General features: G+C 41.1%; 2 protein-coding genes and 1 pseudogene across 2 annotated transcripts; all 3 read right to left on the bottom strand.

Moving 5' to 3' along the window:
* Positions 1-835: 835 nt before the first annotated feature.
* LOC117734747 lies at positions 836-2,650 on the bottom strand (annotated as a pseudogene).
* A 9,447-nt stretch (positions 2,651-12,097) lies between these two features.
* Positions 12,098-14,647, bottom strand: LOC117734746 (zona pellucida sperm-binding protein 3-like). The gene is made up of 9 exons (XM_034539011.1): positions 14,228-14,647; positions 14,050-14,165; positions 13,866-13,969; positions 13,622-13,796; positions 13,203-13,320; positions 13,036-13,118; positions 12,802-12,950; positions 12,573-12,722; positions 12,098-12,300 (listed from the first exon to the last, which is right to left on the bottom strand). The coding sequence occupies exons 1-9, from the start codon at positions 14,597-14,599 to the stop codon at positions 12,098-12,100; spliced, it is 1,470 nt and encodes a 489-aa protein (XP_034394902.1). The 5' UTR covers positions 14,600-14,647.
* Positions 14,648-16,495: 1,848 nt separating this feature from the next.
* Positions 16,496-18,810, bottom strand: LOC117735009 (zona pellucida sperm-binding protein 3-like). Its single transcript, XM_034539395.1, has 8 exons — positions 18,339-18,810; positions 18,117-18,232; positions 17,932-18,029; positions 17,692-17,869; positions 17,497-17,614; positions 17,313-17,398; positions 16,695-16,798; positions 16,496-16,611 (listed from the first exon to the last, which is right to left on the bottom strand). Exons 1-8 carry the CDS (start codon positions 18,723-18,725, stop codon positions 16,553-16,555), a joined length of 1,146 nt encoding a protein of 381 aa, XP_034395286.1. The 5' UTR covers positions 18,726-18,810; the 3' UTR covers positions 16,496-16,552.
* Positions 18,811-20,177: the final 1,367 nt, after the last annotated feature.

Here is a 20,177-nt window from a genome sequence, read left to right as displayed (position 1 = left end):
CAAATGTTTTCTTAATACACATTCTTAAGAATATCCCTCATTAATTATCTTAATGTATTAATTTAAAACAGACTCTCATTTAGATATGCAAGTGTATATAAAATCCACTACAACACAACACTACCATTAAAAAAAAAAAGGCAGTGGCTTGGTTCAGACTAAAGGATACACTGATGCACCTAAAAGGACCAGAAGGAAAATGCAACAATGGGTGACAAAACCACAACTTTAAACCTTTAGAAAGCGGTCACATTCAGCTGGTCGCACGCCTTGACCCTTTTCCTAGATGCTACACACTGGTACTTTTAACAAGGTTATTTGTGGATTGCAGGAAAACTATGCATCAACAGACAGAAAGTAACGCATTCAAAAAGCAATAGTTTATTATATTTTAGTGATTTGTAACTGAAAGGGCATTTTGTGTTGCAGTTAACATTAGTCACATCCACAGTAACTAAACAGTTGAGCTGACAGTCAAGGTTTCCATCCAGCAGTACTTTGATTCCAAGTCGACCTCGGGAGATTCCTTTTCTAGAAGGACAGAGACTTTCACACCATCCCCATCTGTAAGTAGAGGTGGTTACTTGCCATGCCAGTGCCATTATTAAATAAAAAAGTAAAAATTATATGTGTAAAGCGTTATTTAATCTTGATTCTGCTTAGAATCTAAAGCATCACTTTGTCTGTTGTAGATTGTGGACAAAGAAGCAGTCCCTTCTCAGCTAGAATATAAATCTATCAAGAGTTTTCTCTGCATTGAACCAGTCAACATATGGGCCCACAAGAATCATGCAATTTTGAGGTTCAACTCACCAACTTGGTTGTTGATTCCAAATCACTGCATTCCAAAAAGTGAAGGTCTCCTGATTTTATTCAGACCAGGAAGAAGCTCCTCCACACGCCCACTGTTGTGCTTGTCTGGAGAGACAATGATCGGACCCACTCTTGCCTCCTTTTCCCACACTAAAGAATTACAAGTTCAAAACCTTGTGTGAAGCCTGATATTGCATTTTCCCATTTTACAAGTTTCTAGAAGGAATCCCAACCTGTATTGGTTCTCAGTCCACTGCTCTGAAACGGTTCAGGTTCAACTGGCTTCGCAAACCCACGAGAACCAAACTTGCCAGCGCTGCTGGGCTTATCGTGACTTTGACAATGACTACATGAATAGTCATTACCATCAGCTGATCTCCATCTGAAAAGAAATTTCAAATATTCACAAGCACCCTCATTTACAATGAGACACATTTTGGGCTGGATCTCACTTACCTTCCTTTTACAAAACTGCATGCCTTATTTGGTGCCTCTGCATCATTTGCTAGTACAGCAATCAGATGACATGTGATGTAGAGCTGTGAGACGAAAAAAAAGTAAATGTGGGAAAACAATCTACATGTGTAATAATGACTTGAGCCAGTTAAAGTAGAGCCTCACTTCTCCTCTGTCCTCATTATGAAATTTAAAGGAATCAATTGTCAAGTGGAGCTTGTCATCCTGTGTCCTGGATAAGAAGTGAGACCTAGAACCTGGAAGCTCAGAGTCAACCAAGCACCTGTGAAGAGGGGAGAATTTGAGCCATCTTAATCTTCTCTTCAATACCAAATGTATTTTCTAATTTGTAGACTTCAGACCCAACTTACACCGACTAACATGACATCACTTGAGACAATTGATCAGACTTCACTGGACCTATAAGAGGCTTCACACGTTGCAGTAATCTGCCAAGTGCTTAACCATTTTCAACAAATACGTATCTCGGCTCAGAGGATACATCTGGGTAGAGTGTTGCCACACAGCTGCTCACAAACACTGTGTGATGTCCAACTCTGACTGAGGCTTCGATGCCGATGGGCTCGCCGAGGTAAAACACATTAGAGCCTCTTTTCGATAGTACCAGTCATCTGCACGAAAAGGAATTTAAAATAGATATATACAAATAAGTCAAAACATGAGAAATGAACAAAACTTACTTGTCATAATCCTCAAGTCGAACACCAAAGTTGCCACTGCAGCTTGTAGATATGAAAGGGATCCAGGTGGGCATGAGTGAAGAACTGGACATACTGTACTTCCTAAGAAACAGGAAGAGCATCTTAAAAATGCTGACAGGGTCTAGAGAAGCTTTAAAGAGATGAGCTTTTAAAAGACAGACCTTTCATAATTACAGTCATCTGTGGAGAGTAGATGCATTTAAAACTAGTATAGTGGATAAAATGTGTTTAATAAATCAATCATTAGCCTTTTTTTTGGTCCATGAGTCCAACAAGGATTCTGTACTCATCTTCTGAAGACGTTGTAGCTGTACAGTAGCCATTGTGCTCCACTCCAAGGCGTAATTCATCTTCAGTAACAGGAGCTCCCACTCCAAACATGTCAGCTTTGATAATAATCTCCAATGAGTCTGGATGGCAGGTCACCCGGACAGTATTCACTTGCTCTTGTTCCTCGGCTGGAGCCTTTTCTTGCCGAGAGTGTTGGGAGCTCCCTGTGATCTGAGGACTTTGAATTGAAGCATGTTGAGTGTAATCTTGGGGAGGCAAAGCAGAATATGACCTGAAACACAGTCCAACCAGGAGGTGAACCAAAAAACACAAGGTCTTCATAGCACGGAAGACCGGCAAACTGGTTCAGACTGCAAACTGTCCTCTTGTCTGACCCAGTAAGCAGCACAACAATCTCAGTAGGGAAGCATTTCTTACTTTATATTCAGACAATCAGCCTCATCAAAGCAGCACTGCCCACCTGGGTCTAATCATCCACTAATCAGCCTGATTGGTTTTACAACTTCTAACATTCAAGTCTGATGAAGTTGATGGGGATTCAAACATATTAGATAGAATATGTTAAAACATTTCACACATATTTTCTTCATTGCTTGTATCTTTTGAAATTCAAATATGTGTTACACTAACTAAAAACTGTAAAAAGAAAATCATACAGAAATGCAGTTCAAACATTATTAAAACAAAGTAGAAAATGCCTCAGGAAACAATACCCATCAATCATTTGCATTTCCTTTTTCTTTTACAAGTTCCATTTTTCTGACCAGTTACTCCAGGACCTGCCTCATTATCATTAACTATGTTTTTCTGACTGTCCTGAGGGTACAGGCAGGCCAGAAGGGCAGTGGTTGCAGATGCTAAATTGGGATCATGGTAGGAGTTCGGAGACTTTGGGGTTCGGAGCTCAGGGGAGCGGGACTCCGGAGTCGGCAGGAGCGCCGACAGGACACGGGGGGTCTGGAGTAGGCTGGGACGCCGACAGGGGTATTGTGCGTAGCTGTGGCTCAGAAATAGACAGGTTGCTGTGGCTCGGACATACTGACAGGGAACGGGAGTCCGGAGTGGACTGGAGAAGGTGGTGGCGCCGCGATGGTCTGGGTTATGACTTATGTCGACGTGGAAGCGTTTGAGGCAGCCGGGTAGGTCACTTACCCATGTAAAATTAGATTAACTGTTTTGTTGTGTGTTTTTGTGATAACGAGTCCTAAACCTGAGATGGCGCTGCTAGTACCCCTTCCATCTTTACCCATGCAGGGTTAGATTCATAATTTGCCCAGTGCCATGTTATCTCATTATTTTCACATGCTATGATGTATCATTCCATATTTGGAAGAGCCAATCTCCACTATCTCTCAAGTTCTTCATAGCACACAAAAACAGCAAACTTTATGTGTTACAGTAAATCAAAACTGTAAAAAAATAAAATACAATCAACACAGAAATGCAGTTCAAACATAAGAAAAAAAATGTAGAATGTGCCTCAAGGGGGTTCCGGTTATGACGTGGACGTGAGAAGTTGCAGAACCCATGTGCTCCGGCAAAATATATGATATATAAATGTAAACCCGTTCGTTTGAGTTTGTAAAAAGTCTTAGTCGAGTGATATAAGTGCACGATATAAGGAGGATCCAAAATGAAGTAGAGTAAACCCAGTTCAAGAAGTAAAGAGAACAAGAAAGATGACGAGTTGGAGTTAGCACATGGACTAGCTACAGAAACCCAAGCTAGGGATGACGGAATTTTAGCAGCTATTCACGCTCTCCGAAAAGACTTCTCTGCCCAGCTCAATTCACGAAATCAAAGAAGCCTTAGAATCCTTCTCCGAAAGACTAGGTGGAGCAGAATCCCGTATAAGTTCCGCGGAGGACCAACTGAACAACCTAGCTAACGTCTCGGCAACCACTCAAAGAAAGATGCTAGCACTCGCCAGATCAGTGGAGACCATGGAAAATCGACAGCGCCGCCTGAACGTGAGACTGGTGGGCTTGCCAGAAAACACGGAGAGAGGTGACCTAGTATCCTTCCTCAGCATGTGGTTGCCTGAGAAAATTTCCCGACTCCACCTTCCATCAACCAAGCCTTCAGACTTCCAAAAGCAGCCACAGCTAAAGCTAACAAGCCAAACCGTAAACCTTTTCCTCGGGCGATTCTCGTGAAATTCCGCTGGCTGACCGACAGAGACCGAGTGATGAAGGCTGCCCGGAAGAAGAAATCGCTAAAGTTCGAGGAGAATCGTGTGATGTTGTTTCCAGACCTTTCCGCGGAGATCCAGCAGCAGAGGAGAATGTTCGACGGCGTGAAAACCCGACTGCATAATCTGGATATTGAGTTTGGATTACAGTTCCCAGCAAAGATGAGAATCTACCACAAGGGTAAAATGCTTACGTTTCTTACTCCATCAGATGTGGAGGTCTTCATCCACGAGATCGAGACAGAGCGGTCTCAGACGGAACGGGACGGTGACGTGAGTGAATCTGACTAGCTCGCTTGGATCCAAAACGGATGAACGATATAGACTAAGCTTTGTTGGATAAGAGTGTCATGTATCACACTGGCTGTGTTATTGCTGGCCCTCTGTTTAATACATATTTTACATAATGTCATGGGTCAGTAATTATACATACTAGGGTTTACGTTTTTTGTTTTCTTTATATACTTAAAATTTCTGCCGGACGCGGGTGCCGCCCACTTGTGTTCAATGGTTTGTATCTGCTCCATAGTTAAGGATCAATGCAAGTTGTCCGGAATTTCAGTGTATTGCAAGAGTGTAAGTGGGGTCTGTGCAATTAGGGGGCACAGGGATTTAGGAGAGCTCCGTCTCCGTTCTAGAGAGTTTGTTACTGTTACTGTTTTTTCTTTTCTTTATTTTCCATGTTTTGATGGCACACTGGTCTCCTATGGTAGAAGAGGAGTTGAAGTTATAACAATAATATTACTTAGGCTGGGTTATGAGTAAAGCTCCTTATCTCAATATTACTTCATGGAATGTCAGGGGTATGAGAAAATTTGTTAAAATTAAGCAAATACTGTCCAGACTTAAACATCTCCAAGCAAAAGTCATATTTCTCCAAGAGACTCATTTATTATCTGAGGAGATTGTACGCATAAGGAGGAGATGGCCTGGGCCAATTCTAGCTTCTTGCTGCTCCTCACAGGCAAGAGGAGTAGCAATCCTTATCCATAAATCAGTCCCCTTTAGGATTCACAAACTTCTCCAGGACCCTGCAGGTAGATTTGTGGTGGTTGGGGGAACTCTTTTGAATAAAGAAATTGTTTTTGTAAATGTTTATGGGCCCAACAATGACGATGCCTCATTCTTTAGTAATCTCTTCATGACCGTTTCCTCTTTTCGAGGTGAAATAATTATGGGTGGAGAATTTAATTGTGCTCCTAACCCCCTTCTAGACCGCTCATCAAGAAATGACTCTTCCCATACATATACCCGAAAGGTGATAGGCCACTATCAGAGCTGCATCTTTGCGATATCTGGAGAATTAGAAATCCCACCACACTAGAATATTCATGCCACTCAAACACACACAAAACACAATCCTGCATAGATTATTTTTTAATCTCTGGGACTCTGGCGGCCAATGTACAGGACTGTGGACACAAAGGCATAGTTATTTCAGATCATGCCCTACTGTTTTTGCATTACCGCCTTACTCAACATCCCAGGGGCCAAACAGTGTGGAGGCTTAGCCCGAGATGGCTCCATGATCAGAAGTTTTGAAACTCTGTGGAAAGGAATATTGAGTTTTTCTTTGCTACAAATACGGAGGAAACCTCAGCATCTATCAGATGGGAAGCCTTCAAAGCCTATATTAGAGGTGTGATGATTTATTATACTAGCAGCAATGCAAATAAGACTCATCTCCTTATGACTGAACTTGAGCGAGATATTAAAGACCTAGAAAGGGAGCTCTCAGTGAATAATACACCGGAGAATGTACAGAGGCTCTCAGAAGCAAGGGCTAAATATAATGAGGTTACAGCAAGTAAGGCCTTAAACAGTATCACTCGGTTTAAGCAGACTTACTATTATCACGGAGAATCAGTGTGTAAATTACTAGCATGGCGGATTAAAACACTGCTAAATGAAAGGGCTATCACTGAGATTGAAACTGAAAGCGGGACAACTAATCCGACAGAAATTAACAGAGCCTTTCAAAAATATTATATGAACCTTTATATAAGTCAGAGTCCCCGGATACTAATGACCTTCACTGCTTTTTGGATCAGCTCTCCATTCCAACCTTAGAGGAAATGGTAAAAGAGGAGCTTTTCAATTAAATTCAATTCAGTTTATTTTGTATAGCCCAATATCACAAATTACAAATTTGCCTCAGAGGGCTTTACAATCTGTACACATACGACATCCCTGTCCCAGGACCTCACATCGAATCAGGAAAAACTCCCCAAAAATAACCTTTGACAGGGAAAAAAGGGAAGAAACCTTCAGGAGAGCAACAGAGGAGGATCCCTCTCCCCGGATGGACAGAAGCAATAGATGTCATGTGTACAGAATGAACAGCATTTACAAAGTTACATAAACACATTACATGAATATGACAATGTATGAATGGAACTCCAATCCATGAAACAGAAGGAGGTAGAGAGGGGGGGGCGGGGCATCAGCAGGGCCAAGGTGGGAGGCCGGCTCACCAGGCATCAGACACCTCCAGGTCCAATGGACCCTATGAGACGTGAAGTCACAACGACTCCAGGGAGGAAGCAGAGTTAATAAGGTGCAATGGAGAGATGTAAATTCATCCATAAGGAGAGAGAGAAGATGATAGGTGCTCAGTGTATCCTAAAACATCCCCCAGCAGCCTATAAGCCTATAGCAGCATATCAAGGGGCTCGACCAGGGCAAACCTGATTCAGCCCTAACTATAAGCACTATCAAACAGGAAAGTCTTAAGTCTATTCTTGAATGAGGTGACTGTGTCTGCCTCCCGGACTGAAAGTGGAAGCTGGTTCCATAAAAAAGGAGCTTGATAACTGAAGGCTCTTGCTCCCATCCTACTTTTTAGGACTCTAGGAACCACAAGTAGCCCCGCATTTAGTGAGCGCAGCTCTCTAGTGGGGCAATATGGTACTACAAGCTCCTTAAGATATGATGGTGCATCACCAATCAAGGCTTTGTAGGTGAGGAGAAGAATTGTAAATGTGATTGTTGATTTTACAGGGAGCCAGTGCAGCGCAGCTAATACAGGAGTAATGTGATCTCTTTTCTTAGTTTTTGTGAGTACACGAGCTGCAGCATTCTGGATCAACTGGAGGGATTCAAGAGACTTATTAGAGCAGCCTGATAATAAGGAGTTGCAGTAATCTAGTCTGGAAGTAACAAACGCGTGAACCAGCTTTTCTGCATCTTTTTGTGCCTGATTTTTGAAATGTTACGTAGATGAAAAAATGCAGTCCTTGAGATTTGCTTAATGTGGGATTTAAAGGACAAGTCTCGGTCAAAGATGACGCCGAGATTCTTTACAGTGGTGTTGGATGCAAAGGCAATGCCATCTACAGAAACCACTTCACCAGATAATTGATCTCTGAGGTGTTCAGAGTAAAATAACTTCAGTTTTGTCTGAGTTTAACATCAGGAAGTTGCAGGTCATCCATGTTTTTATGTCTTTAAGACATTCTTGAATTTTAGCGAGCTGGTTGGTCTCCTCTGGTTTGATCACTAGATATAATTGAGTATCATCTGCATAGCAATGAAAGTTTATGGAGTGTTTCCTGATAATGTTGCCCAAAGGAAGCATATATAAGGTAAATAAAATTGGTCCAAGCACAGAACATTGTGGAACTCCGTGATTAACGTTGGTGGTCATTGAGGCTTCATCGTTTACAAATACAAATTGAGATCGATCTGATAAATAGGATTTAAACCAACTTAGCACGGTACCTGAAATGCCAATCGACTGATCCAATCTCTGTAATAGGATGTCATGGTCAATGGTGTCGAACGCAGCACTAAGGTCTCACAAAACAAGTACAGAGATGAGTCCCCTATCTGATGCAATTAGGAGGTTATTTGTAATTTTCACCAGTGCTGTCTCTGTGCTGTGGTGTGTTCTAAATCCTGACTGAAACTCCTCAAATAAACTATTCTGATGTAGAAAGTCGCACAACTGATTTGCGACTACTTTCTCAAGGATCTTAGAGAGGTAGGGAAGGTTAGAGATCGGTCTGTAGTTAGCCAACACCTCTGGATTAAGAGTGGGCTTTTTCAGGAGAGGTTTAATTACAGCTACTTTGAAGGAATGTGGTACATGGCCTGTTAGCAAAGACACATTAACAATATCCAGCAGAGAGGTGCCAATTAAAGGCAACATGTCTTTAAGCAGCCTCGTTGGGATGGGGTCTAAGAGACAGGTAGACGGTTTAGAAGTAGAAACCGTTGAGGACAATTGGCCTAGGTTAATGGGAGAAAAGCTATCAAAATATACACTCTGTGGATGTAACAGGGCCGACGAAGGAGTCTGAGTGCCTTGATGGCTGAGATGAACGGAGGAGCAGAGAAGTTGTTGAGCCCGAGGAGCTGCGAGGTGGAATACTGCAGAACCATGCCAGCCGGGGAGAATGCAATCGCCAACCACGGACAAGATCAGCTGGAGAAGTGACAGGCACGTCAGGACAATCCACAGGTGATCGGAACCCACATCAGGACAGTTGAGAGGCGACCAGCCTCAGAGCAACAGCATGGAGCAGGGAGTCCGCTGGCTCGTTGGTAGCAGCCGGCCAGCAAGAGACTGTCGGCTAGCCAGCCAACGCCAGTTGTTCAGGTTGTCCTGACGGCAGCCGTGGAGAGCATCCAGCAGGGAGTCAGCTGGCTCGTTGGTAGCCGCCGGCTAACGAGAGACTGACGGCTAGCCAGCCAACGCCAGTTGTCCAGATCGCAGAGGTGGAGAGCAGGAGCCAACGGCAAGCAAAAAAAATAAATAATCCAAGATTCGCAGAATAATTAAGTCAGAAGAATGGCTACACTGTTAAATGAAATTAAAAATAATTCAAATGAATGTTAAATTGTAAAAAAGGTTGAAAAAACAAATAAAAACAGTCCTAGACGGAGCGGCGTTAAGTTTCGCTAGCGTCCCCGTTGCCATATGAGGAATATAATATACTGTTATAATATACTAATATACTGTTCACTTTGAAACATATTGTTTGTCAATACAAACAAAACACATTAACACACGTGCACACACATTGGTGGGCGTCACAGACGTGTCTGGTAATTTGTATGTATGTACCTGGTCCTCTTGTCCTCATCTGTCTGACTAACTGTAACTGAACCTAATTATTCAACTTTAGTTGTACAATACTGTACTACACAAACTATGTGAAAGAATGTGAAGGCTGTGGGTGGGTGTTTTATTATTCATTATAACTTTTTTTATGTTTGTTTGACCGTTGTTATTATTTTTAGTTATTTCCTTACTTTATTTTATTTATGTTTTCGTCTTCACTAGTGTAAATTGACTAACTCATACACAAAAAATGAAAATACTTCTTTGATCCCTGTATGTCATATTGTGCATAATTACCAATAAAGTATCTATTAAAAAATATATATATTTTGTCCACACAGGCTTATTTGTTTAAGTTTTGTTGGATTGAAGGATTGGGTTGGCATTTCTGAAACAGCTCTACTCATATCTGTCAAATAGAACATGTTATGTCTCAATTGTTTATGTAACTTTGTAAATGCTGTTCATTCTGAACACACGACATCTATTGCATCAGTCCATCCGGGGAGAGGAATCCTCCTCTGTTGATCTCCTGAAGGTTTCGTCCCTTTTTCCCCTGTGAAAGGTTATTTTTGGGGAGTTTTTCCTGATCCGATGTGAGGTCCTGGGACAGGGATGTCGTATGTGTACAGATTGTAAAGCCCTGAGGCAAATTTGTAATTTGTGATATTGGGCTATACAAAATAAACTGAATTGAATTGAATTGAATTGATTCAGTCATCTCAACTGCACAGCACCAAGTGGTCTACCTCGAGAATCTATTCTTGGACCACTTCTTTTCTCTCCTTAAGGTCATATCATTCAGTACCATAACCATTTCACTGTTATGTAGACGATACAGAGTAATATCTACCCTCTGAATAAAACAAGCTAGCCAAACTACAGACCTGCATAGGTGATGTGAGAGACTGGATGTCACAAAACATTTTGCATTTGAACTCTGACAAAACAGAGGTTTCTTATCATCGGCCCTGAGCACCTCCGTAATCAAGTCCAGCCACTGCTTTGTCCCATTACCTCAAATATTAGGGGCACTGCTATTATTGTCATATTGTGTCAGCTGACTTGTCTGTCTGTTTAGATGCTATCTCATAGACTTCTGTTATCCTCTTTCTCCATTTCTTCACAATGGCCTGATATGAACCTGGCTGGTCCTTTCCAGAAAGGATGTTCACTGGAAACTGGGTTGTCCTGCCAAATAAGAATGGAGATTAGCCCATTGCATCACTCGATGTGCAATTGTAGGCGTACAACACTTGGAGAGAAGTGTTCTGTCAAAACTTTCAGTCCTTCTTTTCCCTTGTGGGTGATAGGGAGTGGTGCGTGATCCCTTGATACCATAGAGTTCAACTGCTGATGCTATCCCTTGATAGCTCTACCCATGACATGATGAATTTTCCCAGGTTTGGTTTCCATTTTGTGAGGCATTTACACACATTTGTCACAAAGTGCTCCCATTACACTGCATTTTTGGCCAAAACTGTCTGATCAGATTAACTGTCCTTTCTGTGCCCAAATGACCCATTTTCGTGTTAAGCCCTTTGAGAACAAGAGGATGGTAGATCGTAGATCTTGGGGAATACTAGCTGAAATCTAGACTGACTCTTCCTATGCAAAATTCCATCTGCCTTGATTTCCAGTTTACTCCATTCTCTAACAAGGTTCCTCAGCTCAGAGCATTCCTTAGGACATTGGGATGTGACCTTTGATTATTCATTTTGTTGTCCAATACTTTGCCAATTACAGTGTCTGTTATCTTACTGTTTTTTGTCTTTGGATCCTGTCTGTATCTGTCCGTTCTAGCGGAGGACTACATTAGACTGAGCTCAACAACGGTGTTGGCTCTTCTTGCTGTACCAGGATACCCTGCTTAGTGGCACTTACCGTTTCCTGGTCTGTGCACTGATTTTTGCATTTCCAAAACTCCATTAGGCATTCTAGACAAGCCACTTCCATTTGCATTTGCTTGGCGCACACTTAATAGTATAATTGAAATCCTCTAATTCGGCTACCCATCTCTGCCCCAAAGCACTTAACGCTTCAAAAATAATTATGAAGTAGTCATACCTATGAATTCACATTGACATATTGGGTATTCAAATGGTTTGAACTAAAACACAGCTCAGGACTTCCCTACCTTTGAGCCAGAATTATTAATTAAGCCACTAGTGTACATTTTATACAACGTAGTAAAAGTTTCAATCTCTGTTCTGTACTTTCAATCTATGAGACTAAAAGTTTTTAGTCTGATAGATTGTCCTGTGATATTCTAAAGTTAGTTGTTTTTTTCTGCCAACACTAGTGTCCCAAATACACACATTTTAGTGGCTTGTATAGCCCCTCACCTTTTGTACCAGCAGGAACACTTAAGAATGGGTGGCAAAATCACAACTTTAAACAATTAGAAAGCAAGGGTATTTGGCTGGTTGCAAATCTAGACCCTCTTGCTAGATGCCACTAAAGCCTACACACACTTTATATAAAAAGGTTTTCTTTGTGCATTGCAAGAAAACTATGCATCAACAGCACACAAAAAGTACTTATTCAAACAATAGTTTATTATATTTTGGCGTCATTTATATCTGAAAGGGCATTTTGTGCAGTTGCATTTGACATTTTAGTCCCAGCCACAATAAACGGAACAGTTGGGGTAACATCGTCGAGGGTTGACATGCCGTTTTCGACCACCGCCGCTCCCTTTGATTCCAAGTCGACCGCGAGCGATTCCTTTTCTAGAAGGGGAGATTTTGCAGCATCTCCAACTGCGAGAGTTGGTTTTAAATGCCATCCATTTAAAACCATTACAAATGAAGATTTGTTAAATCTTTACATATTTTATCTTCTAGATCCTTTCCACTATATTCATCTTGATTCTGATTAGAATCTAAAGTCTGAACCACCACCTTGTCTGGTGTAGATTGTGAACCAATGAGTCCCTTCTCATCTAGGAGAAATACAAATCATGATTTCTTTGCAGAACAGAAAGTGCCAAAAAAAAAAAAGATAAAATCCTGCAATTTTTTTCTCAACTTACCAACTTTGTCATTTATTCCACTTCTCCACAGGCTTCCAAACAGTGACAGTCTGCTGATTTTAGAAGGAAGCTCCTCCACAGGTATTGGCCCACTATTCTGCTTGGCTGGCAAGACAATCATCGGACCCACTCTTGCCTCCTTTTCCCACACTAAAGAATTACAAGTTCAAAACCTTGTGTGAAGCCTGACATTGCATTTTCCCCATTAAACAAGGTTAAGGAAGCCAACCTGTATTGGTTCCCAGTCCACTCCTCCAAAATGGTTCAGGTTCATCTGGCTTCGCAAACCCACGGGGACCAAACTTGCCAGAGCTGCTAGGCTTATCGTGACTTTGACAATAGCCACATAAATAGTCATTACCATCAGCTGACCTCCATCTGAAAAACAATTAAAATATTCACACGCACCCTCATTTACTCTGCTTTATCCTATGATACACATTTTGGGCTGGATCTCACTTACCTTCCATTTACAAAACTGCATGCCTTATTTGGTGCCTCTGCATCATTAACTGGTACAGCATTCAGGTGACATGTGATGTAGAGCTGTGAGAGGAAAAAAGTAAATGTGTGAGAAAAAAAAATTCTACATATGTAATAATGACTTGAGCAGTTAAAGTAGAGCCTCACTTCTCCTCTGTCCACATTATGAAATTTTAAGGCATCAATGGTCAAGTGCAGCTTGTCATCCTGTGTCCTGGATAAGAAGTGAGATCTAGAACCTGGAAGCTCAGAGTCAACCAAGCACCTGTGAAGAGAAGGGAGAATTTAGTCTGTTGTGCAAATAGTGGCTAATCTTCCCATTAATACCAAAAATAATTGCGGTTGGTCTAAGACCAGAATCATGCCATTTTAAGAAGTCTGGAAAACAAGTCACTCTTGCCAACCTAAAATATTATGTTTAACACCACATCCCCAGACTTCTCATTTTCCAATCCAACTGACACAGACTAGTGTGACATGACTTGAGGCAATTGATCAGACTTCACACAGTGTTCTCTGGATCCATAAAAGGCTTCACACAATGCAGTAATCTTCCAAGTGCTTACCCATTTTCAACAAAGACATATCTCGGCTCAGAGAATACGTCTGGGTTGAGTGTTGCCACACAGCTGCTCACAAACACTCGGAGCCCCGCGTGATGTCCAACTCTGACTGAGGCTTCGATGCCGATGGGCTCGCCAAGGTAAAACACATTAGAGCTTCTTCGATAAAGCCAGTCATCTGCACAAATTAAAAAATATAAATATTGATGGCAAATAAGTCAAAACATGAGAAATTAACGAAACCTACTTGTCATAATTCTCAAGTCAAACTCCAAAGTTGCCATTGCAGCTTGTGTAGACATAAAAGGGATCCAGGTGGGCATGAGTGAAGAACTGGACAAACTGTGCTTCCTAAGAAACAGCAAAAGCATCTTAAAATAGTGAGACAGTGTCTAGAGAAGCCTTAAAGAGATTAACTTTAAAAGACAGACCTTTCATAATGACACTCAATTGGAATTACAGCCTCATCCATTCGAACCAACCCATCTGGAGAGGCCACAGGAGAGTATACGAGCAGGTTTGTGTAGACCAGAGTAGCAGCAGTCATCTGTGGGGAGTAAGAGTTTAAAACTGGTATAGTGTGTAATAAACAAAAAATAAATGTATTACCCAATGTTTGGTGCCGCAATCCACGAGTCCAACAAGGATTCTGTACTCATCTCTTGAAGACGTTGTAGCTCTACAGTAGTCATTGTGCTCCACTCCAAGGCGTAATTCATCGCTATTAACGGGAGCTCCAACTTCAAACATGTCAGCTTTGATAATAATCTCCAATGAGTCTGGATGGCAGGTCACTCGGACAGTATTCACCTGCGCTTGTTCCTTTGCTGGAGTCTTTTCTTGCCGAGTGTGTTGGGAGCTCCCTGTGATCTGAGGACTTTGAATTGAAACATGTTGCGCGTAATCTTGCGGCAGAAAAGCAAGATATGACCGGAAACACAGTCCGACCAGGAGGTGAACAGAAAAACACAAGGTCTTCATAGCACGGGGAAAAAGCAAACTGGTTCAAAATGCAGTCTTTCTTCCTGTCTGACCCACTAGGCAGCACATCTATCTTAATAGCGAAGCATGTCTTACTTTATATTCAGACAATCAGCCTCATCAAAGCAGCACTGCACACCTGAGTCTAATCATCCACTAATCAGCCTGTAATTGGTTTCACACCCTCCAAGACTGAAGACCAAAGTCTGATGAAGTTGAGGGGGATTCAACCATAATTGAATCTGTTAAAACATTTCAGACATAATTGCTTTATTGCTTTTTTCTTTGGAAATTCAAATGTGTGTTACACTAACAAAAAACTGTAAAAAGAAAATCAATGCAGTTCAAACATTAAGAAATAAACATAGAAAATGCCTCTACATAATTGACATGAAAGAATAGCTAAACTAAATGAAGTCCCTTTTTAAAAATAATAAATCAGGAAACAATATCCAGCAATCATTTGCATCCGTTTTTGACAAGTTCCAGTTTTCTAACCAGTCACTCCAGGGGCTGCCCCATTATCATAAACTATTTAAGTTTTTCTGCCTGTTCTGGGGCGTTGTCATAGTTTGTATTTGGCTGTCGTATATATGTTGTACAATTTTGTCCACACAGGCTTATTTATTTCAGTTTTCCTTGCCAATGTATGCCAGGTTCGATGTTACATTTTTCAAATGTGAGCAAAACATTGCCTTTCCAGCTCCTCCCATGATTCTTCCTTGTCCAAGTCCACATTTGCAAGATAGCTTTAAGCCAGTTTATATGGAAACAATGACAGACACTATGAAAAACATATGAACATTTTTTGAGAGAAGTGCTGGGGGAAAAAGGCTTTTTTTATTAAACTTTATTAATCTTTGCTCTCAACGTGTCCCAGATTATTTTTGAAATAGCCTGTATTCAGCCACTGCTAAAAAAAAAAACCTGGTCTTGTTCCATCAGTTTAAAATTGTATATGAAAAACTGGTTATAGGAAACATTTTGGAAGCACTAAATAACTGCATTTTTGATCAATTTCAATCAGGATTTTGGAATCTATAGTACTGAAACAGCTCTTCTCAGGGTTACAGATGATCCACTAATGGCTGCAGGCTCGACACTTTTCTGTACTGATGCTGCTTAACCTTAATCAACACCATTGATCACGCTGGACTCGTAAAAAGGCTTAATAAATGAGTTAGCATTTCTGTAACGACTTTGGCGTGGTTCCTTTGTCAAATGGAACATTTTATGTCTTAATTAATCACAGCAAACTGCATAGCACCATGTGGTATACCTCAATGATCTATTCTTGCACCACTTCTTTTCTCTCTGTAAATGCTTTCTTTACGTCATCTCATTTCACTGTTATTGTCACGGCCTGGCTTTTAAGGTTGCGACAGACACGTGGTTTGGAACAAGGAACCACCATTTAATAGCACACGACGGGGTACCGGCAGAACGGAGATCCAGTTCCTCGAGCGCTGGAGGGGACAAGCCTCAAATACCCTCCGGGGACTCTGGCCAGGTGATGCCGATAGTTTTATATGTCCATTAAACCCTTAAGTTCCAGCTGTCTCATTAAACTATGTTTTTTGTTGTGCCTATTTTGGGGCGTTGCTACACACAATTTGGAACCTCTGAAAACAACAAGCTAGATAAACTACAGAGCTGCATAGATGATGCGAGACTGGATGTCACAAAACATTTTGTAGTTGAACTCATCGGCCCTGACCACCTGCATAATCAAGTCCAGCCACTACTTGGCCCATTAAACCATGATGTTAATTTAGACAGCGAGATAAGCTTAGGATTCAGTCTTGCAGCACTCTATATCTGCTGCCACCATTACACTTTCCTTCCAGTAAAACACAAAGAAACTAGAACACAGATCTTAGGCCGGTTGATTTTAATGTCACAATGAAAATAAAATCATCATTGACATCGATTGACTGGATTTCAGTTATTTGCCTACTTGCTGGGGAAAACCATCAAAGGACCAAGTGTTACAGTTCTACATGCCACGATATCTGAAACACAAAAACGGGCTTAAGGACATTTTACACAGAAACAGGTTTACACTTTGACATTGTAATTCAAATCCACAGCATACCTTCAGGGATCCGATGTCTCAGATTGGTGTAATAGTCTGGAGTACTTTTGTAGCAGATACTGTCACAACATTGACACACATCACTGCCATCCACATTTATCCATCTAGAGGGAGGATACATATCCATATTGTCATTTATTCACATTGTTACTGTCCGTTTTAACATATTTGCAATAGCCAATGTATTTGAGGTTTGTTGTAATATTTTATTCACAGACTTATACTTCATGGTTTCTCCAGGTTTGCTCCGTGTCATTGTTGTGAAACAAGTCATGAATTGTTTCTTGTTTTGTTGCATTTGGTTGATCCAAATTTGCTGTGCAGACAATGATGGCTAGACACTGACGTAATCTTAAATTTAAAGTTATACGTCCTATGGGTAATGGAGACACCCTCAAGCACCCTGAAAAATTAATTATTAACAACTTCTCACAAGGCATCATAGAATGTATAGAAACATAAGATTTTAGGCGATACAATTGACATTTTGAAAAAAAAAAAAAAAAAAAAAAAAAGGTGTTCCCATGTCAATGATCATCTGACAGGAGAGTAAAAACATTCCAAACCTGAACAAGTAAATTAAGGAGCTACAGTACACCTACAAAAAATAAAAATCACCTTAAATCTACATAATTGCAGACCTTGTTGATGGGGCTGTTCTTCCATATTTCAGAGGTTACTTTCAGCTGGCAAGTTATAAATATCTATAAAATAAAATAAAAAAAGAGAACACAAAAATGTCAACATACACCTGGGAGAATTTCCAAATGTTGACGTGAACCAAGTTATGAAAATGGCTCACTGAGTTCCTTGAATCCTGGTGGAACAGGAAAGCGTCGAGCTGCAATTGAAGCGAAGAAGCACTCGTTCTTGGTTGGAATAGTGAGTTTGATTTATACTCTTTGGCATCAGTGAGGCACCTGAAAAAAAAAAAAGTAAAAGGTTCTCAAAGTCAAAAGCCAGTTTTGTTTCATATTAAGCCCATTAAGTTACTTACCCATGGTTTTCAATGAAGTAGTATCTGGGAACTGACATTGTGTCAGGTGACAGAGTGGCGACACAGCTGTCGATGAAGAGCTGTTCTTGTCCCGACTGAGGACCAGTGTAAGATGCCTCGAGGTGTAGGAGTTCTCCAATGTAGAAGACAGTGGAAAACTTCTCACTTGTCCAGTCATCTAAATGTAGACACAGACGTCACTGTATGCACACTCAACAAAAACAAGTTGTGCACACGTACCCGTCATCAGCTTTAGCGAGAAGGCAGCAGTGGAAACCTTTGCAGGAGTGGAGGAGGCCAGTTGCGGCTGCTGATTATTACTGCTCACAATCTGTGTCCTGTCACAGAAAAGTTAAAAAAAAGTCAGCCATCATGAAGTCACAAAATAGCTTCTCTATGCAAAAAAACGATTATACAAATATCACCTTTTATAGTGACAGGAAACAGGAACTACAGCATGCATCCTTCTTGTAATGCCAAGGTAACTGTCAGCTGGTGATATTATCAGCTCGTTTGAGTAAATCACAAAGTCGTCAGATATCTGGAGACAAATATTAGAGACATTTTAACTCAGGGAACTTTCTGGAAAAACTGAACTGTTACTCAGCCAGATATCTCCATCATCATGCATCAAATCAACAACTTACAGTTAATTTGGAGCCACAGTCTTGCAGTCTAGCTTCAATGCGATATTCAGTGTCACCAATAGCAACAGCTCGGCACTGACTTCTCTGTGAATGCTCTGGTTCTCCTAAAAAAAGCTCCTCTGGAGACACAAGACGGCCATTTTTATACAGGTCAGCCTTTACCAAAATGATCATGGATGCATCTGTGCATTGTACACGGACAGTGGATGCATAACCGAGTTGTGGCCAGTTGTCTTCTGCCTCAATTCTGAAATTGCCAGATTTATATTCCCTTCCTTCAGCATCGATCATAGGTCCATCTTTCAAAGTTCGAATGGCATTTCCAACACCAAAAGCAAAAGATACCAGCAGCGCAAGAGAGGCTGAGTAAACTGCAATCAACATCATGCTCAAAACAGGACAACACTGCAAAACCTTCTTCTCAGCACAATCAGTAAGACAAGTAGGCTAATGATAATTTCAGAAATCCAAAATGTACTGAAACTTTAAGTAAGGATGCAGAAGGTCCAAACACTCAATCTTAAATACTTCCCAGTTCAGACTAATTAAATCACATGGAGACAACAGCTGGATGCAATTACTCATTAACTGATCTGGTAGAATTAAAGCTGCAGTCACACTGAGATACAGGCCTGTGATTGGCCCACACTTTGCCAGTGATGGGCCCATATATGATTAGATTAGAAAACTTTATTAATCCCCAGTGGGAAAACTAATTTGCCACAAAAAAATCATACAGACAACAATAGATACCGTCCACAGAGCACAACAGACAATAAACATACCACAAGGAACAAACAAAACCAGAATATGCCCCATATTTAAGAGTAGACTTACTCTTTAATAGTGATTATAGTTAGGGCTGGCTCAGGTTTGCCCTGGTCCAGTCCCTAGATATGCTGCTATAGGCTTATAGGCTGCTGGGGGATGTTTTAGGATACACTGAGCACTTATCTCCTCTTCTCTCTCTACTTATGGATGAATTTACATCTCTCCATTGCACCTTACTAACTCTGCTTCCTCCTCGGAGTCTTTGTGACTTCAGGTCTCATAGGGTCCAGTGGACCTGGCTGTGTCTGATGCCTCCTGCCTGGTGAGCCGGCCTCCTGCGTTGGCCCTGCTGATGCCCCGCCCCCTCCTCTCTACCTCCTTCTGTTTCATGAATTGTGGAGGTCCATTCATACGTGGTCATATTCATTGAATGTGTTTATGTAACTCTGTAAGGCTGTTCATTCTGTACACATGACATCTATTGCTTCTGTCCATCCAGGGAGAGGGATCCTCCTCTGTTGCTCTCTTGAAGGTTTCTTCCATTTTTTCCCTGTTAAAGGTTATTTTTGGGGAGTTTTTCCTGATCCGATGTGAGGTCCTGGGACAGGGATGTCGTATGTGTACAGATTGTAAAGAGGCAAATTTGTAATTTGTGATATTGGGTTATACAAAATAAACTGAATTGAATAATTATGTCAATCTTTCAGGGCCACTCTTGAATTCGGTAAGCATGTTTTTTTTTATTGTTGTTGTACATGGCTTCTACAACCGTTAACGGTGCAGTAAAATTGGAGTAAGGGAAGGGACCTCATTGGGAAACGAGTCAACATTCGAAACGAGTTTGTGTTTACCAATTCAAAAGTAACGTACAGTATACTTAACATAACTTCAAGTTTCACTTATTACTTTTGAAACTCGGCAGACAGGACGTTAGTGGTTATTAATAACCGTGACTGTGTGACCAGTGATGAAATATGTTTGACCTGCACAGGTAGAAATATTGGCATGTCATATTGATATAGTTCCTCAATGTTAGTCGTGATTTACTGTTCAAAAAATAATTTAAAC

Source organism: Cyclopterus lumpus, chromosome 8, assembly GCF_009769545.1.
Source record: "Cyclopterus lumpus isolate fCycLum1 chromosome 8, fCycLum1.pri, whole genome shotgun sequence".
Taxonomy (NCBI): Eukaryota; Metazoa; Chordata; class Actinopteri; order Perciformes; family Cyclopteridae; genus Cyclopterus; species Cyclopterus lumpus.
Note: the sequence above shows the minus strand (reverse complement) of the source record. Positions and strands in the feature narration are given on the sequence as shown.